Source organism: Notolabrus celidotus, chromosome 16 (assembly GCF_009762535.1).
Source record: "Notolabrus celidotus isolate fNotCel1 chromosome 16, fNotCel1.pri, whole genome shotgun sequence".
Classification (NCBI taxonomy): Eukaryota; Metazoa; Chordata; class Actinopteri; order Labriformes; family Labridae; genus Notolabrus; species Notolabrus celidotus.
This window is the reverse complement of record NC_048287.1, coordinates 25,920,964-25,941,138: the sequence shown is the minus strand read 5'-3', so window position 1 is coordinate 25,941,138 and position 20,175 is coordinate 25,920,964. Positions and strand designations below refer to the sequence as shown.

Sequence of the window (20,175 nt, the reverse complement as noted above, 5' to 3'; positions counted from 1 at the left end):
TTCTAATTCTGTGTATCTTTTTTAAGAGACAAAGTGAGGAAAGTGAGAAGTGAGTGCTTCTCAAATCTGCAGTGTGAGCCAGCGTTATGTTGTGAGACAGTCAGGACGCAGCTTGCCTTGGCTGGGGTATGAGTAGTGCAGATGACCTGGCTGGGTTGAGGTGTATGCGGTGCTGAAGCTGAGAAACCCAGGCTGGCCAGCAGAGGGCGCCTCAGGCAGCCCTGTCTCTGTTTTAATGCCTGGCCACATAGCACCTGAAGGTGACAGAGAGCAAGAGGAGCAAAGTGAAGAGGCAGCAAGAGGAGTGGGCCACTGAAAACTGCTTGGAGTTAAAGTCTGTGAGAAGATGTGAATTTTAATTTTAAGCAAAGATCAAGAGCAAATTGATTCCACAGCGCCAAAGCACAGTAAAGCCTCTGAAGCAGAGTAACAAAAAGGTGATGCTGACACAGAGTGAGCAGAAGCAAGAAGAGGGGACTAACCAAAGGGCGGGAGGCCGTAGGTCTGGCCCGTCTGGGGGAAGGTGGAGTACACGGTGGACTGGGCCAGAGGAGGGAAGGCCACCTGGCTGGTGTACGACGTCACGGCTGGGCTGGAGGAAATTAAGAGAGAGAGATTAAGCATCAAGTTAGGGCATGAAAACTCTAAATCAATCCCTGAAGACTGAGTGCTGCATCCTTAATGTACTCCTTTAATAACTTTTAACACTTCTCCATGGATGATTAAGATAAGATGCTTTTCTACAGGGTGCATTCTGCCTGCTTTAACAGCTTCATGCAGAAACTGACAGAATGTTTGTTAAGCAGTATTAAAAAGTGTCTTTCTTCTCTGTTAAACTCAGTGATGCTGCAGGTCTGCTGAGAACAAAACTTGTTGGGGACCATGAGTATGTTTTATATCATTGTACTATTTTCCCCTTACAGTAACATTTTCTATTTAGGGTAAAAAAGGTTTTTTTGTCTGCACATGCAGGAATGAGTAGATCTTAACATTTAGAGTTTGTCTATGAACACCCCTGCTTCCTAGTGAGAATACTGCCAGTGGATGAGGAGTACAGTGGCTATGCAGCACTGCTGAGGGACTTGCTTTTGGTTGCAAAGAAGATCATTATGGTCTCCTGGTTAAAGCCACAGCCCCCACAGTCATACAGTGGAGGAATACAATGAAGGGCATTTTCTATATGGAGAATATCACTGCGAGATTACAGTTAAAACTGATCTGTGGCACCTGTTGCTTCATCTGTTTTTAGTTGACTTTCTGATGGACTGATTTGTGATATACAATAAATTATTATTTTATTCTATTTACTTATTATTCTATATAGTTTATTGTGTGTATTTATACTATAATTCTAATTATTATTTATACTATTATTTAGATTTACTAATTTAATGTTGTATTATCTATTTTGTAAGTATTTATTCATACATTTAATAAATATATATATATATATATATATAATTATTTGTATTTATTTATGCGTTTATTTCTATTTTTGGACCATGGACTATTCAGACTTTCTTTCTTTCTTTTTTTTTTTATGAAATATTTGTGCTTGAGCTCTGCCTCTCCCTCTTATGGCTGCATTGTTTTAGTCTAATAAACAAACTTTAAACTCTTGTGATTGTGTATAAAGCAATACATGGTCAGGCTCCAGAATATATTGGAGAACTGCTGAAGCCGTATAACTCCAGCAGGACTGTGAGGTCCTCTAATCAGGGTTTGCCAGCTGTCCCTCGCACCAGATTAAAAACTAAGGGTGACTGTGCTTTTGAGGTTGTTGCTCCACAACTTTGGAACAGTATTCCACTGGAATTGAGAGCTGTGGACAGTGTGTGTTCATTTTTAAAAAGCAGTTGAAAACCCATTTGTTTAGACAAGCCTTTGATTGACCCGTTTGTTTTAATGTCTTGCTTGTTGCTTTCTATGCTGTTATTGTGAAGCACTTTATAACACCTGTTCTAGAAAGGTGCTATATAAATAAACTTTATTATTATTATTATTATTATTATTATAATAAAAGCATCCAAAAATAAAAATATTTAGACATTTTCCAAGCTAAAGCTGTGCTCACTTGAGCTGAGGCACATCTCCATTAAAAATCCTACAAATCATGTCAGGGACAATAAATACTTGGGAACGTCAGTCCTCTGAGAAGCTCTGTTAGAGGAACATAAGATGGTAGTTTGTGAAGCTGGGTGAAAATGACACAAAGAGGGTGTTTAACACAAACAACAAAGCCATACTATTCTCTGCATGCACCTGCAGCAGTGTTCCCTCTCAGTCCTCTGAAGCTCCTTGTTTCACTGCATCATTGCAGCACATTAAAAGGTGATTCTATCCCCAAAGAGAGCAATGAGTTTTGTCAAACTCTTACAATGAGAGGTGTTGTTTCTGCAGACCTCGTCTCCAACAGAGAGATTTAAACAGGCATGCAAAGAAGAGCAGGAAAACTAGACGCTAGCTGCACTGTTGCAACCCTTTACTGATAACCTGCACTACACATTTCACATTCTGTAATCTGTCACTTTCAAACATGATACACTTTTACTCACTTGCTTCCTTGATAAACCTGTTGGGTGTATTCGGACGTGACCGCTGCGTCTGTGGCTGTTGAAAGAAAAGAAAACATGACTTCAGTTTGACTCACGACAGCAGCTTCCTCACGGCGCATCATTCGTGTGTCAGTTCTTACCGGAGTGCGCGTAAGAGTTCATGGAGTCACCGCATGCTTGAGGTGCTTGCTGTGCGTCTGCATTCGGCTGCTCCTGATCACCTTCATTCAAACAGAAATGACATCACATATCAGCTTATCTAAAAAGGGACATTTCTGAGAGCGGTTATATTTATACTTACTTGGGTCAAGCTGGGTCGTAGCCAGCGTAGAGTAAGAGTTCTCCTGCTCTGCTGGACTCCCATTGTCTCCTAAATTACTGCAAATCCACAAAGAATGTTTTTTAACTATGGGATATTTACTGCAGACCTGAGACAGAGTTTCATAAGACTAGACAACATTTTAAAAAGTCAGTTTGCAGCAATTCAAAAGACTTCTAATATTAAGAACAAATCTAAAATCCAAGGAGACCAACCTCTGCTCTTTCCCCAGTCCACCGTCGATCTCAAGCTTCGTCTTCTTTGCCTGAAAAACACAAACACTCATTACAAAAAGCTTTTCAAACAACTATTATTACTGTTTTTAGCTGCGGTAGGACTCTGTGTGGGTATTTCTGCTCCCGAATTTCCCCCTGAATGCTTCTCATGTGTCCCTCACAAGAGCCCGGCAGAGAGATTTCTGTTTTTATGTCCCTAAACTGTGGAACTCTCTGCCTCTGGACATCAAAGCAGTGAACTCTCTGGGTGTTGTTAAAAGTAAACTTAAGACTTACCTTTTTAATCTAGCTTTTCTTTTCAGCCCTGGACTGCATTGTTACCATTATTACTTTTGTTTTAGCTATTTTTAATTTTATTTAGTTTTTCTGGTATTTATCTGATTTCATTTGATTGCTTTTATTGTAATTATTTTAATATTTTTCTAACATTTTATTGATTTTATTGTAATGATTTGATTATTTTTCTGATATTAATCTCATTTTATTTGATTGATTTGATTATTTTGCTGGTATTCATCTGATTTTATTTCATGGATTTTATTGTATTGAATTTATTATTTTGCTGGTATTTATCTGATTTTATTGATTGATTTTAGTCAATTGGTTGTATTATTTTTCTTATATTAATCTCATTTTATTTTATTGATTTCATTGTAATGATTTTATTATTTTTCTGACATTTATCTGATTTTATTTTATTGATTTCATTTTTGTTTTTAAGTGTTTCATATAATTTTCCTCTATCTTGTTTTAGCATGGTATCCTTCAATCTATTGCTATTGTTTTCTGTCTCTGTTTTATTTGTGAAGCACTTTCTATGAAAGTTGCTATATAAATAAAACTCAGTTAAGTTGAGTTGAATTAAAAATAAAGCCACTGTCACATAAACTGACTGAGATTGAGTCTGACAGTTCAATTAAAACGTGCAAAAAGGGGCAATCCTCACACACCTTTCCACTACAGTTTAAATAATTCTTCAATGAATTCCTGAAGCACAAAACTCTAACCTTGACTTTAATCCTGAGGAACTTTTCTTGGCTGAGTCAAACCAGGAACATCCTGATCTGTGATGCCTTAAACACTGAAAATGTAGATGCTGATACAATAAAAGTATCTCTGTGTTCTTACCTGAAATGTATGACTTTAAATCCTCAGTGCAACAGAAAACAATCTGCAGGCAGCTAAAAACTCTTCTCTAACTGCATCTAGCATTCCCCCTCTCCACCCTGTGTTGGCGTCATAGTGGGTAGACTCACCGGCAGCTCAGGCAGCTCCTGCGAGTCATCCATCTCTGCAGCGGAGCGAGCCGACATGTCTGCACGCACAGCCTACTCTCTGCACCTGAAGAGAGTGTCCGGACCCTGCTTCACACACACACAGACGGGAACAAAAACACAACAGGTCAAGAATAAATACCCGAGGGTGATGCTTTATATATTTCTCAGATACCTGAGTCTCTCCTCCCCTCGTCTTAAAACCCTCTCATCGCTGAATCCCGCTCCTGACACTATCACTGGGGGGGATCAGCAGGGAGGAAACGGGGCACTGGCGTCTAATCTCCCGCACGAGACCCGCAGGTGAGGCACGTGTGGGACCGACACCCCCCCGACGTGCTTGTGTTTACCGTGGGATTAAGGAGGCGTGCCATCTTACATGTGACCTAACCTTCACTCAACGAAAACATATTCTTCAGGAGCATTAGGTGCTCAGGTACAAGCTGTCGTATCAATAGATGCCCCGAGGGGATAAGATCTGACCTCGTTTTGTCCACTGCTCGCTCCACTGGCTCTCCTCCCCCCCCTCAGAGGGAGAGACGGAGCGAGGGAGAGGTAGAGCGCTTATCTAACTGACATAATTCAGACACAGAAGGAGAAAATGAGGCAGACGGCAAATTCAAAACCGTGTGAACGTGTGAGGACGCTGTTAATTGTGCACGTTCGGAGTCAAAAGCACGACACCTGACTTTGCACCGACACTGAAACATATGTCAGCTTATGCAAGATTTATGAAAGTGGACTGGAAAACATTACACGTCAGGAAAAGAGGGCCACCGGATGAGGCCACTCTGATAAATTAACTCAATTTCTGTTCACAGAGTGCATTTTCTGTTGCATTAAAGGGCTGCAAATATCATTAAAATGAAGGGGTAGGGTTATTAATTGGTTTAATCCAAGCGGCAACATCCGGTTGGAGAATTGAAGCCAATGCGGAAGTGTTAAAAACTGCAGTTCCTCCAGTGTCCACTTGAGGCTGGCTCCGGAAGTACCAGAAACCACATACACACCCATTCAAAAAAGACGATCTTTACAGCAGAAATAAACATGTTTACAGCCTGGTACAAAAAGACGAGTGTAGTCTGGATAGCTAATTTCCCAATCTGTGAATTTTTGTAAAACGTGGCAATTTCGAAGATATTAAGATTACTAGTTTTCCATTATGAGAGGCACAGCTGACTCGACTGACAGGCGGGAACACTGTAGCTGTTGGCGAGGAGGCTCAAAGTCCGCCTCTTTACCTCACATGAGCTCAACAGAAGTTATGTTGAGTTCAGCATTTCCAATATGGCTCCCACAGACGATTGGCTTCAAAACAGTGCTTCAGAAACAGATGGGTGACGTCACGGACACTACGTCCATTATTTTTACGGTCTGTGGTTTAATCTCAGAATTGAGTGTCCAAGATGATTTCTCCTCCGGGGTGACGGCCGATTCTTCAGTGCTTTCAGTGCAGTCAGCGGTTATTTTGATAAGCCATTAAAAGATATCCTGGGACAAGACTTTCTTTGCCATGCACTTGTCAATTCTTACATTTAGACTAGCAACTTACAGGCACGAGAACTGGATGGAGTTGATAAGACTGCTTCAACATCCAAAAGGGACTAACTGCACTGATTTGCATACCACTCCAGAGATTAATAGTAACACTACATCGGCAGCAGTAGCCCAGTCCGCAGGGACTAGAATTGAGGAACCGTAGGGTCACCAAAATCCCATCACAGGCCAGGTTTTGATTTTGGATTAGTAGCTGGAGTGGTTCACTTCCTGGATGCACGGCTGGTCCCATGTTTTTGACATTCTTTCAAGAGCGCTTCAAGTGTCCATTAGTTGCACTTTTTGGGGTACCACAACGTGCGATGGTCCTCCCAAAGACTAAAACCTTCCTTACTGGTCAGACGTAGGATTTTATTCTGGTGGAAGTCTGCCTCTCCTCCATCCGATGAGGGTTGGGTCAGGGATGCTGTTTATTTTAGTAGACTAGAAAGGATAAGACAAACTCTGCATGGATCCACAAACCAAAATTTTTAAATATGGCTGCCTTTCTTTGAACTTACAAAAACCCTGCAGATCTATGTTTTATTTTTATTTTTTTCTGTTTGTTTTTGGAATTATTATTATTATTGTTTTATTTTAAATATATTTATATTGATCTTTTTTTTTTATTTCCCAGTTTGTTTTTGGTATTTTTATTCTCATTATTATTTGAACTATATTCTTATTCATCAGTTTGTTTTATTTTTTAATTCTCAGTTTGTTTTTGGAATCACTATTACTATTGTTTTTTTTTTTTTAAATATATTTATATTGATCATTTTTTTTCTTTATTTTTTATTTTTCAGTTGGTTTTTGCTATTTTTATTATTATTTTAAAAAATATATTTTTTGTTGATCATTTTTTTTATTTCTCAGTTTCTTTTTGGTATTATAGTTATTTTTTTTATTGTTATTGCTTTTTTACCTTTTGTACTTATTTATAGTTTCAAATATTAACCTATTTCTTAATTGTATTTTCACTGTTATTTCTTTTCTTTTTATTGATTTATATTTTATTTGAAAGTATTCTCATTTATCATTATTGGTTGCTTTTTCATTTATTCACTTATTTTGTTTCGTATACACAAAAACATGTCTTGCTTTAAATGTTTACATCGATCTTCTGTAAGTAATGTGTAAAAATTCAAATAAACTGCATCTCTCGCAGTGCATGTGTTTGTGTTTCAGCCTGTGTGTGTGTGTGTGTGTGTGTGTGTGTGTGTGTGTGTGTGTGTGTGTTTGTGAGTAGCATGTTTCAACAGTCCTGAATTTATCAAACCCATCATCTCTGAAACAGTTGCCATGAGTAATAGAGCCAGTGACGGTTAACTCTGCCTGCATCTAAACAACAGTGGGATTAAATCTGGATCCAGGATCATTTAGGAGTCCCTGCTTCAGGTGACTGCTGCTGCTTTCCCTCACGTGATGTGGCGTGACGCTTAGGGGACGCCGCAGACAGGGCAAATCAGTTCATTCTATGTCCACTGCCTCAGACTCAACTAGCAAAAGCCAGTGTCATGATTTCTTTATATGTTCCTAAAAAAATAACAACATATTGGATGCATGTTTATGAGTTGATGGAAATGGGTAACTTAGTGCTGCAAGACTTAAAGACAAATATACGGACTGAGATCGTTTTTAAATAACATTAATGGAGAATAACTGTGCTGTGAATATCTTTGCAGAAACCTTTGTAATAATTTAAAGTTTTAAATGCACGCCTGTTTTAAAAATAAAGACAAAGAAAAGAGACCTGCTTAAATCAAAGTTTGACCAAAAAGTCATCACAGTCTAATGCACTATACTTATATGTAAATGTTAAAAAAAAGGCTGTTAATTGGGCTCCATCCAACATTGATAACAAATGCACTTCTGCTCGCGACTAGGGTTTGGACCAAGCAGTAACTTGCGGCTCTGAGAATTAAAGCCAATGCGGAAGTGTTAAAAACTGCAGTTCCTCAAGTGTCCACTTGAGGCTGGCTCCAGAAGTATTGGGAACCACATACACACCCATTCAGAAAAGCCGATCTTTACAGCAGAAATAAACATGTTTACAGCCTGGTACAAAAAAACAGTGTAGTCTGGATAGCTCATTTCTCAATCGGCACTAACTGTACGGGGGGTGAATTTTTTCATAACTCAACAATTTCGAAGCTATTAAGATTACGAGTTTTCCATTATGAAAGGCACAGCTGACTTGACCGACAGGCGGGAACACTATCTGTTGGTGCTGAGGCTCAAACCCCGCCTCTTTACCTCATATAAGCTCGAACGCACTTAGGTTTGAGTTCAGTATTTCCAATATGGCGCCTGCAGCCGATTGGCCTCAAAACAGCGCTTCAGAAACAGATGGGTGACGTCACGGATACTACTTCCATTATTTATACAGTGTAGGGGTGGGACACAATATCAATAAGGCAATATCAAAGTCCTGACTCATGCAGCAGCATCATTGGATCACTGGTACCAAAAGTGCAAACTCAGGACAGGTTGTCCTTCCAGTTTGATGACATTAATCCTGCACTTTGCTTTAAGGGGCAATTTGTATTCTTTATTTAATAAAGTGTCATCCTGTATCTTTAAAGGATAGTCCCAAGTTTTTTATTATGACAGAATCTGAATATTATAATAATGTATAAGTGTATCAGGTGTTGTATTGTATCAGTGGAAACACAGACTGAAGCCTCTGTCTGTATTTGTGTTGCATGCTTTTGACCAAAACTCTGTCTGCCATGATCACCTCTGTGTCAACACCTCTGTTGGATCTTACTGCCAATGACTGACTCCATTATTGTTTGTCCTGCAAACTGCGAGTTAATTCCGTCTGGCAGATATCCAGGTGAGGCACAACGTCACTTCAAGGTAAGTGCTCCTCCTAAATGTTTTGCCTGTAGAAGTCAATTCTCGATACGTTTCAGGGGCAGCAAATTCTGGAAGATGTATTCCAATGGGGCGAAAAACTGTTTATCTTTACAATGTTATAAAGGATGCTTGAAAAAACTTTTAACTAGTGTTACTTAATTATACTCAACCACATATTCATAAACAGGTATCCATACACATCATATTCATATTTTGTACTTTTGAATAGGGATGCACTGATCCGATCCTGGTATCGGATATCGGCTAGATCGGGCTCAAAAAGCTAGATCGGATATCGGTGACAAAGGGCCGATATACTGCCGATCCATACGGCAGATCTATTCATCTCAGTTCTACACTTTTCTGTGTTTACAACAGCCATGTGCATCTCCTACGTCATCAGCGCCGGCTGGTCTGTTAATTTTTGCCCAGTGGAGCATGATGGAGGGTAACTACAGAGGCTCTGCATTTTAGGTTTTGCTAGCAACTCCGCCGGAAACTTGCAACATGTGCAGTGCTAATGTTTCGACGGATGGCAGTCACGCTGAAAACTATAATGGAAGTCCAAAGGAAGAAGTTTACGTCAGCTGTAGCCTAATGCAAAGAAGGAAAAATCCTTCAAAGTGTGAAAAACAGACAGGTTTTTGGATTTAATTGTTCCCTATCCTTGAAATTAAGGGACTCCAGCCTCTGGTTTAGAACTTGGAACCCAGGTACAGTTCACCATCAAGTCATAAAACCCTGAAGTTGCCAAAACATGATTCTATCCTCACATTAAGGAATAGAGATTGTTAAATCCATACCTGGATCGGATCGGCTAGTATCGTTATCGGCATATACCAAAGCCCAGGTATTGATATCGGGACCTAAAAAGTAGGATCGGTGCATCCCTACTTTTGAATTCTGTTGATAACTGTATTTATATTAATTGTTAATTTTGTATATTCTTATCTTATTTTATTTTAGTATCAACTACTGTCTTTATATGTGTCAATTTAGTATTTTTTATATTGATATATTGATATTGATATTAGAACACTATTTAGGTGGAGGCTTCAAATAAGCTTTGAGTTTTATGCCTCTTCCTGAACATTATATTATTTATCTTTGCTCTTTTTTTTGTGTTTATTTTCTTTCAATTATGCAAATAAATAAACATAAATCATAAAACCATAATCCAGGCAGTCTGTGACAGAATACAAAAGTGTTAGCTGAGTCCAGCAAATAACCAAGCCGGGGACAGTTTGATACGAAGGTGAAGCCTGGGGTTAGGCTAATCCCTGGAAAGAGTAGCTCGCATAGGTTTCATTTAAAATGCAGAATGGTTATTTATTAAATTCTACACATTATGCTTTATTATAAAGGCTACTTTCACCATCTGACAACACACTTTTAACAAATACAGCATATCCAGGAATTAGCCGGATTCTAATTGGATGTTAGCTTCCAACATTAGCATACAACATCGGTGGGATTGCAACTTTCACTATGAGAACCTGATGACTTTTTGGCACATGTGCTGTGTAACTCTTGTAACATTCATTGTGGTTAAGTAACAACACGTGCAGTAAGTTATTTAGTTTGGTCCGGGCATGAAAGTTTTACTCTCCAGGGTTTAGTCGGCCCCAGCAGCCATTGGAGTGGGCATTGAAATGGCATCGTGTGAGACCATCTCACTCTCTCTCCACCCTTTAATGCAAAGCTAATTCCAAAACAAACACTCCTGAGTCGCACGAATGATAAAAAGCAAGTCTTACCATTGAAGAAGTGTTTAAGAAACGCTTTTAAATCCACAGTGTCAAGCTTTGTCTGTTGTTATTTTGCAGGAAGTTGTCGTTGCTGGGCGTACTGCGCATGTGCGAGCTGTCCATCCGCTTGGTTCAGTTCAGCGTGTGATTCAATGGACGGAGGACGACAGGTGTGGCGCGGGACTACATCAACACAGGTGAGAGGCAAGACTGCAAACATGTGTTGTTTGAACAGATGAGCCCTCTTGTTAAATGTTGTCAACCTTTGTGTCAGGGTGTCGGACGAAAGTATGTGGACGTCAAACAACTTGTTCACGTTTAGAATTTAGTTTCTCATCCCAAAAAAATGTAATCGCCTTCACAACTCTTCTGGCTAGGAGATTGATCCTGATGAAGTGGAAATCTCCTTCACCCCCCTCCCATACACACTGGATTCGTGATGTACTATTTTATCTTAAATTAGAAAAAATAGGATTCTGTCTCTTAGGTAGGTCCAATAAGTTTGTAAAGGTCTGGGGCCCCTGTCTTGAATATGTTCAAAGATCTACGTTTTCAGATATTCCAAATTAGAGCAAAGTGAAATGAATGTGGAATGTAAGTAGTGTGGTAGGATGTGGCAGCATGGGCTCTTCATTTATTAAAAAAAAAAAATTGGTTTAACTTAATTTATGATGTTTTTGTATGGTTTGCTGTTTTCTTTTTTGTTTTAATTTGGACATTTTGAATGTTTGTATGTCTATATATGTTTGTATATATATTTCTGTTTGTGTATATGTATTTTTATCAAACTTTTATCATTATTATTTTTTCAACTTTATTTATTTTTTAATCTTTTTCCTTATATTTTATGTTAAAGCTGGAATCACAAATGTGGTCATTGTTATTTGTAATGTCTGTTCGACATCAGCAAATATTCTAATATAATAATAATCTAATCATATGTACATTGTTGATGCCACTAAACAAAAGGCGCTCATGTATGTATCTGTCATTATTGTAAAATCCTGTGAATGCTAAGAAAAAAAAGAAGAAAAAAAAAAGAAATTAGTTTCAATTTTTGCTTTTCTAGATAGCTTTAACCCTCCTGTTATGTTTGTTTCTCAGTAACAGCAATAATATTCCTGGGTCAATTTGACACGGGGCATATTCAATTATCCAAACATGTCAGAACCCCAAAAAATCCAAATACACATTTTTTTAAAGCTGCTGTAGGGAACTTTTGAATTATATCAATTTTGGCGCCCCATTTTGGACAAAGTGATACCTCTTATCTCTTGTTCTGTACATGCAAAAGTAGTGTTTTCAACAAAAACCTCACCCTGCTGTCTTTTAACAGCCAGATATATCACTCAATATGATTATTTGCCATGAAAACAACCGAAAAAGGATGTTTCTAAAGTCAAATGTCAATCATTTGGTCTGACACCTACCCACAGGATCATGTCTGGCGAAAAGAAAACGCCAGGTTGATAATCACTGTGATAGACCAGACTACAACAGACCCTGCTTTCATTATCCATATGAACCAGGTAAGATATGTCTATTTCTGTGTTTGTGTTTGTGATGATATGATGTGAAGTGAAGATCCATGTTCATTCCGTTATTATGACGTTAAATGTGCATCAGCAGCCTTTTTCTATCATGAGGGTGACACGATGACGAGCTCAATATTCATCACTGATAATAAAAGCTTGATAACAATTTGATTTGATAAAAACATCAGACTAATAGCCTTTTGTCTTTTTATTGACTAAAACCAGAATAAAACTATAAAGGGCAAAAAAAGTCTTGATTGTGTCTTTAATTGTAATTTATGTAAATAAGACTAAATCTAAAATCTAATGTCCGTGGGGGAGAGAGCCTTTGCCATCGCTGCCCCAACTCTCTGGAACTCCCTCCCTCCACACATCTGCACCTCTCCTCTACACTCTCTTCACTCATTAAAAAACCCCTCAAGACCTTCCTGTTCGAAAAAGTCTATAACACATAACCTCTACTCCCACCCCACCCCTGTCTTTGTTTTGTTTTATTTACTTATTTCTTACTTTATTACACTTTATGTAAAGCGTCTTTGAGTACCCAGAAAAGCACTATATAAGTAGTAGTAGTAGTTATTATTAAAATAGCTGCTAGAATTAACACTGGTTGAGATCTCATAAAAAAACTTCTATATGACTTATACCAAATTTTAACAAAGCCCAGAGTAAATGAAATGCAGTGATGCTTGTTCACTTATAGCTTCCATTAAAAAATAGTGATGTGTCATGATCAAAAGCTGCGGCTCTGAGAGCCGATGCTTTATAGTGAATCAGAAGAGCCGGCTCGCATCGAGAGAGAGCCGGCTCCCAGTTTTTTCCTTTCGCTGCTTAGCTCTCACAGTGCTCAGCCCCAGCTCTGCTCGCAGTAGAACTTTGTTTTGATTGGCCAGCATGGCGGCCATGCGGCTAATCACATGTGAGGATATAGGATACAGGTGATGGAGGAGAGGCTGTGTATCCTGGCTTCATCTGTTCCTTCTGAGAGAGTCTTCTCAAAGACGGGGCAAAAGCACCATCCAAGCTGAGGCATCTGATTTTTCTCAATGCCAACCTGAGGACATTAATAATGTTTGCTCAAGTTTGGTTCTGGTTCTGTTTGCTTGAGTTGGTTCTGGTTCTGTTTGCTTAAGTTGGTTCTGGTTCTGTTTGCTTGAGTTGGTTCTGGTTCTGTTTGCTTGAGTTTGGTTCTGGTTCTGTTCTGTGGATATATTTGCAGTTTTTTGTTAAATTGTGCAATAAAAAAAGTTTGATTAAAATACCAAACAAAGGTAAGAATGGTTTTGTAACAGAATAAATGGACAAAACTAGGCAATTATAAGGCTTCTCATAAAAACACTGTACTTAAAGGGTTTTTAACTCACAAACCAATATTTTTTGCAAAGTTAAGGTAAAATATACTGCTACAAAAGATCCTAAATTAAGAGCCGTTCGGGAGTCGAAAGAGCCGGCTCTTCTTTGGGAGCCTAATCAAAAAGGTTGGCTCTCTGAAAAGAGCCGAACTTCCCATCACTAATACAAAAGAGTTCAGGATAAATGTTTATTTTTCTGGGTTTTTTAACTTAATTTTGTTTGTAGTGTCATATTGAACTAAGAGTTGTATCATAATCTCCAAATATATATAAATTATGTGATGAGACACATGCTGTAATGCTTTAGGTTATTTAACTATTTCAAGCACCAAATACTCATCTAATGTCATTGTGAACCTGTTTATATGTGAGGTTGAGGTTGAGGATGCCACGTAGGATTTTAAAACTGTAAGTTGGCATTTATTCTCTTCTTCATCACACACACTTCCATCTCAAACTGCACACTCGCCTTGAATTAAGAGATTTTATTAGCCATTTCTGACACAGATTACAGTTCAGTATTTCAGTTGATCATGTAAATTATCTTCTTTATACAGTAGCAGTGGCATGAAAATAAATATGCATAAAAATACAAAACAGAAAAAAAGTCATGCTTCCAAATATGGAAGAAAATTATCCAGAACTGTGTGTTGCCTTTTTTTTTTTCAGCAGGCTTGAAAATACACTCTTTGTATACATTAAATATGAAGACTGAGCGGGGTGAGACAGTCATGAGCAAACTCTTTTTGAGCGAAGATTCTCCTTGAAATAAATTAAAGAATATCATCTTACAATCACAAATTTTACATCATTTTAATTCCTTCAGTTAACAAGAATTTATTGCACTTTCCAGAACCGTATGGTGCAGTAGGCCAGTGGCTTGACACTGAGTCTACTCCAGCTATAGTGGTTCCTCATCAAGTTAAAGAAGCACTTTCTTTACACAGATTATCTTCTAGAAAAGGGACCAAAAGGTGGAGGGGGAGAGAGATATGTACACAGAGTATATATGGATCAGGCCGCCTTGGACAGGCACGAGACATTCACAGTTCTTCTCTACATGATGCATAAATACAAAAACATCTGTGGTCATATATTTAAATAGTTTGTCTGGAGTGTTTGCAAGAAAACAGCAATCACTTCCATTTGAAAGACATGATATACAGTATGTGCTATCAGTGATGCGGGCCTGTTATTGCTGGTTGAACAACTCTCCTGATCAACGAGAGAAGTCTTTCATGAAACAGTAGATAACGATGAACACAGTCACTGGTTGTAAGAGAAACAGAATGGAATAACCAAAAATAAAACGTATTGCCAGACAGGAAATATAATTTAAATAAAATCTATCATATTTATATATATACTAGGAACCATGTATAAGCCATGTATTATATATGTAGACGTGGTTTATAAGTACAGAAAGACTCTTTGAGGTTATGAAAACATGAAAATCCTTTAAGTTTTGCAGTAAAATATGTAACTTCTCCTTTTCTATACAGTACAGTCAAACTTTGATCTTAAGTTTGTGAGGACAAGCTGGTCGAAAACAAGTGTTTGTGTTAAAGCAAAACTGTAACTGTTTGGTCCGCTATCAGTGTACAAAATTAAACGCTCTTATCTTTTCATCCTAAACAGAGATATGACGATAAAACAAGGAAAGATATGCAGCTGTGCTTAAAGCTCCTGTAGGGAACTTTTGCTTTGAGTGGATTTTGGCGCCCCCTGCAGACAGAGCGGCACATCTCATGTCTGCTTTTTATGTCTGGTACATGTGAAAGTTGTGCAGTTTAACAAAGAAATCTCACCTGCTGTGTTGCAACTGTCTAATGTATCACTTATCGTAAATCTTTGTCAAAGAAAAAGTGTCCTGTTGATCACGTTGTCCGACACCTACCAGCTAGTGGTGGATTCAGACATTGAAAACAAACATAAAGACATTATCAATCTGAAAGTTGATGGTGTTGTTTGCTCTTTTAGCTCATAAAGAGACAAGAGTATCAATTTCATTCAGTTTCATAACCAGCTAAAAAACTCCTCCCAGGAGCTTTAAGGTAGAATGTGTCACTTTTCCCAACCATTGTTTCCTCAAGTGCAATCGAGCATTCACATAAAAAAAAAACCAATGCGTCATGAACTTCGGAAAACAGTTTTAACATATGTAGACAAGTTTTGAAGGCATCACTCTAAACGGCTTAAGCACTGGTCAAAAGTCCAAGTGAGTAAGATGATGTCGTGGTTTTTGATAAATGCTGCCACCGCCGTCGTCGTCCAAATTGCCTTTTGAACCTCAGGCACTTCTCTTCACCTGCAGCTGCGAGAGCCAACAGCGAGGGACGTCTTATGATCCCAGAGTGCATCAACACTTGGCACACATTTATTGGAGCTTTGAGTGGATGAGGCAGAAGAGTAGGATCGGTGTTGTTGTTGTTGTTGTCATGGAAGAGTCCACATCTGCACGTTTGTCATGCACGAGATCCATCCACAAAGTCTTCATGCCCAGTTAGATCCTTCTTTCAGGTCGTGTAACGCCACCCCACCCCCAAAAACAGGCTGCTCTGGTGTGGTCCCTCAGTCAAAGTAAGACTCTCAGCCCAGAGTTTTTTTATCCTGTTTCTTTTTTTTTCAGTGAGTTCCCAGGACAGATCTCAGCGTTCACATGAAGGAGAGTTCTGCAGGAGGCCCGTAGGAGAAACCTGGGAATGCCCCGGCTGCCTCCTTGACGCTGCTGGTCACGGTCAGGGAGTCGTTGCACAGAGACGAGGTGACGGGCAGGTGGGTGAACTCAGGGTCGAAGTGTCTCAGGTCTGTGGGGCCGGACTGTTAAACAAAAACAGGCGAGACGTGAATTAGACATACTGGCATGAACGAACAGTGAAAATACAAGTTTAAGAATTAAAACGCTTCCAAATCCCAAACATTTCCTGGTTCTAGCTCCTTCAATTTGAAGATATGTGTGCTTTTGGTTGTTTTACATGATTGTGGATCTGAAACTGTCGGTCATTTATTGATAGGTAGGTGCAATAATTCACTTGTTGTGGCTTCTCTTATTAGCACATATTTACTTCATTTCTTCATCTTCTTTGATGCCGAAGTGCATGTCATTGTTTTTTGAGTGTAGGTCAGATAAATCAAGACACTTTAAGCCAGCTGATTGGCTCTGGGAGACTGCTAATCGCATTACTTTTTACTATTGGCTGACATTTAAAGGACCAAACCGTTTCTTTCTGTTTTCTGTGATAAAATGACAAATCTGCGTTTGAACTCACCACTGAGGGGATGAATGGAGGTGTGATCTTCTTGGCCATCAGGTCCTCCCAGTTGATCGGGGAGAAGAAGGAATGGTACTTGAGTTCAAGCTGGAGGGAAAAACAAATTCTACATCAGCAAACAAGCTCCTTCAGTCAGTCGTTTCACATGTGCGTCACGTCATTTGTTCAAACTCACAAAGTCATCCTTTGATCCCAGCCGGTCGGTGCGGTCTTTCTGCAGCAGCCCCTCCAGCAGCTCCCTGCCTGAGTTCGACACGTTGGGCTTGAGGACTGGAGCCTTGTGCAGGATGTTGTTGTACATCTCGGCAGTGTTGCGGCTGTAGAACGGAGGCTGCGGAGCAAATTGAGCTAAATTAGCATCATGAAAAAAGTGGCTATGATTCACAAAAAGGTATTAAGTCACAGAGTTCACTTACAAGTCCGTAAAGCATCTCGTAGAGGACAGACCCCAGACACCACCAGTCTACTGTGCGGTCGTACGCCTGTTTCTGGAGAACCTCAGGTGCCAAATACTGCAAGGAAAGCAAAAAGAACCAATCAAACCATGTCCGACAAGTTCTAGTTGTTCTAATCTGAGTTCAAAATGAGGATGTGGAGAAGTTTAGAGAAGTGTTCTGTACCTCAGGCGTTCCACAGAAGGTTGTTGTAGTACCATTAGCCTCAACTCCCTCTTTGCAGAGGCCAAAGTCTGTGAGGACGATGTGGCCCTGTGAGTCTAACAGGATGTTCTCAGGCTTCAAATCCCTGCAGAAAAAAACACAACCAAGGATTATAAAAACTTCCCTTCCTGAACACTTCTCCCTCCAGTTTTGCTCTGCATGGATTATGCCTATAAATATCCACTAGGGGGTGCTGTAGGACCGCTCTTTACCTGTACACGATGTGCAGAGAGTGGAGGTAGCCGAGTGCACTGGCAATTTCAGCGGCATAGAATCTCGCTCTGGGCTCCAGGAAGATCCTCTCTCTCTGGAGGTGGTAGAACAGCTGGAGGGGGAAAAAAACACACACACATCAGTCAACATCTGCCTGAAACCTGATTTAATTTCTTTGACCTGATTCTGGTTTGTTGCGTCATTAGATTTACCTCTCCACCGTTGACGTAATCAAGTACAAAGTAGAGCTTATCAGTGGTCTGGAAGGAGTAGTGCAGCCCCACCAGGAAGGGATGCTTGATGTTCTTCATCAGGACACTGCGCTCTGCCATGATATGCTTTTGCTGTGAGGGAAATACAGACGTTGATTAGGCACTGTATTCATCCTGGTGATGTTTTTCCATTATAAGACACAGGGGATTGAGCTTTATGTGTAAATGATGATTAATTGCGAGCAGTGGAAGCATGTCTCACCTCTTTCTTCTTCATGATGATTTTCTTCTGCAGCACCTTGACCGCGTAATATTTGGTGGACTCCTTGTGTCGAGCCAGCAGAACCTGTAGCAGAGCAAACATTTGTATTAGTCATCGTGGGATGGTGATGAAAGACATGAGCACATACAAGAAGTGAAACTGCATAAGAGAGAAGCTTACCTTTCCGAAACTGCCTTTGCCGATGATTTTAAGGTAGTCAAAATCGCAGGGTTTGATCCTGATTAAGAGAAACGAAGAAGAGAATTAGGATTTTTTGAAACAGCGTAAAAAAAACAATCCTGTTTTATGCTTTTGAATATAGCTTTTTTTTTTTAAACGCTACTTACTGTGTTTCTTCAGCAAGCGAGCTTCGAGAATTTAGGCACATCTGAAAGATACAGAACAGGGACATTTGTAAACACGTTGCCAAAATTTGGAAAGAGAATGAGTCACACAGAGAGTTAATTGTCTCTGCTTACCGGACTTTCAGGAAGACTATCATTTTGAACCTCCTCATTCTGATTCTCATCAATCTTCAGAAAGTTGTTCACTTCGACACTGGAGGAAATAAACACAGAGCTGGTTAGAAGATGGCTTTTAAATTCACATTTCACCCTTTTTGAGTTTGGTGTCATTTTAGTTCAGAGTTCAATCTGCTAATACACAGGACAGAGAACAGCTTGTGAGGCTGTAAAGCTGAATGAATAGTCCCTACTGGTGTGTGAATGACCAACTGAAACATCCGGTGAGGTCAAGTTAAGGATGCGATCATTGGCCTAACCTGTCTGAGAAAAAGCTTAAGCCTCTGACCCACGACTGGAGGGTTGAGGTGACTCTGCAGGACTCAGAGGTCCAGCTCAGATACCCTTTTCCTCCTTAAAACATCTGAAGGGGACACTTGCAGGGGGGCATGTTTTTCTTATTCCTGACCTGGCTGGCCGACAAGTGATGGTTACGAGCCATGTATCATGTAATAACTGAATTACCGGTTTGTCCTAGTCTAGGGGACAGAGAGGATTTACTGCGGAGGTGATTAGGCATGTAGAGACGCTGTTTCTGGCTCATCATGACAGGACTATTCTTACCCTGGTTTCTTGGGCTCAGATTATATCTCTGCACAGATTGTCCTGCCAAACTCAGGTAGCTGATTGGATTGGCCAGCACACACAGATCGCGAATGGGCTAATGATTAGGAATAAATACAAAAGCCGGGAAGGAAGGTATGCCAGGAGACGCACCTTAATTGTGCCTCCTTCCCACGCCAATTTTCCATCCAAAACAAATACAAAAAAAGAAAAAAAAATCAAATGGAGTACTCACTGTTGGCAGATATGTGGGGTTGACACCAGCTTTTGGATGAAGTCATTCAGCCCCATTTTTCTCTCCTTGATGAAGGCTGCAATGAAAAGACAAGGATTCACATCAGTCACAGTCACATCCTTGCAAAACAAAACAAAACTACAAGAAGGGAAAACCCAGCATTTGAGCTGCAATCTTCTGTCTCTGAGTTCCACATGTCCTGTTTTAGTGTAGATATGCGTGCTGTACATAGACCTAATGCTGCGGGCTTATAGGTTACGCAACCACTTGGGTCACTCATTCAGATACCAACAGTGATGGCCAACAAAGAATTTTCTGTCCCAGAGTCTTAGTGCAACAGAAATAGCCAGTTTAGAGATTTTTAGGCTCATTGCTTAACAGTTGCATTAATCCCTGAGATTAAGGTGACCATTCAATGAATTAGTACCAAAAAGGCAATGCGTAATTTGTGCGTAATTCTCATTTTTCCCCCCGTGTTATTAAACAAAAAGTAAAAGATGCGTTTAGTTTGATTCACTGACAAATACAAATGAGTGATTATAAGTGATTGTAAAAAAAAAAGAATGAAATATTTGTTTTGTTTTGGTCCCTCACCGGTAAGAACGGCGACAATCCCCCTCATTTTGCAGTAAGTAAGGTCACATCCAGCTTCAGTCACAGCCATGTTGACAGCGACAAACACGAATATCCAATAAAACACGAGGAAGAAATCAATCCGGTCCTTCAAACGCTCAGGTATCACTGACTTCAGGTATCACAGTCAAAGCTTCACCGGCCGCGCTGCGCTCTGAACAACCGCTGTCCACTGCGCGAGCCCAGC

The 20,175-nt window shown here is 39.7% G+C and overlaps 2 protein-coding genes and 1 long non-coding RNA gene across 5 annotated transcripts in view; 1 reads left to right on the top strand and 2 right to left on the bottom strand.

Moving 5' to 3' along the window:
• eya3 (EYA transcriptional coactivator and phosphatase 3) overlaps positions 1-10,712 on the bottom strand; it is a 22,292-nt gene extending 11,580 nt beyond the window's left edge. Inside the window, exons 1-8 of one of the 3 annotated variants that reach the window (XM_034704576.1) lie at positions 10,540-10,711; positions 4,367-4,474; positions 3,090-3,139; positions 2,857-2,933; positions 2,696-2,776; positions 2,556-2,610; positions 483-592; positions 117-254 (exon numbers count right to left, since the gene is read on the bottom strand). In XM_034704576.1, coding sequence (XP_034560467.1) covers positions 117-254; positions 483-592; positions 2,556-2,610; positions 2,696-2,776; positions 2,857-2,933; positions 3,090-3,139; positions 4,367-4,423 — 568 coding nt within the window. In that variant the 5' untranslated portion in view covers positions 4,424-4,474; positions 10,540-10,711. Of the gene's footprint in view, positions 1-116; positions 255-482; positions 593-2,555; positions 2,611-2,695; positions 2,777-2,856; positions 2,934-3,089; positions 3,140-4,366; positions 4,475-10,539 lie in introns of all 3 variants that reach the window. The other 2 variants (XM_034704575.1, XM_034704577.1) reach the window with 2 other exon arrangements.
• On the top strand, positions 10,597-16,337 carry LOC117827824. Its single transcript, XR_004634282.1, has 3 exons — positions 10,597-10,727; positions 11,967-12,059; positions 16,047-16,337. It is a non-coding gene; the product is annotated as an uncharacterized LOC117827824 (long non-coding RNA).
• Positions 13,888-20,175, bottom strand: si:ch211-195b13.1 (STKc_SGK domain-containing protein). Its single transcript, XM_034704587.1, has 13 exons — positions 19,950-20,175; positions 19,356-19,431; positions 18,515-18,593; positions 18,383-18,423; positions 18,216-18,273; positions 18,036-18,119; positions 17,774-17,905; positions 17,561-17,673; positions 17,310-17,433; positions 17,106-17,201; positions 16,865-17,020; positions 16,687-16,776; positions 13,888-16,237 (listed from the first exon to the last, which is right to left on the bottom strand). The coding sequence occupies exons 1-13, from the start codon at positions 20,017-20,019 to the stop codon at positions 16,073-16,075; spliced, it is 1,284 nt and encodes a 427-aa protein (XP_034560478.1). The 5' UTR covers positions 20,020-20,175; the 3' UTR covers positions 13,888-16,072.

Bases quoted from the DNA above. Each gene is read 5' to 3' on its own strand.
- si:ch211-195b13.1 (XM_034704587.1), bottom strand. From the start codon at position 20,019: ATGGCTGTGACTGAAGCTGGATGTGACCTTACTTACTGCAAAATGAGG. The intron at 17,021-17,105 runs GTAAGTGAACTC...TTTGCTCCGCAG, and splicing joins ACGAGATGCTTTACGGACTT to CCTCCGTTCTACAGCCGCAA. The intron at 16,777-16,864 runs GTGAGTTTGAAC...TTTTCCCTCCAG, and splicing joins TGGGATCAAAGGATGACTTT to CTTGAACTCAAGTACCATTC.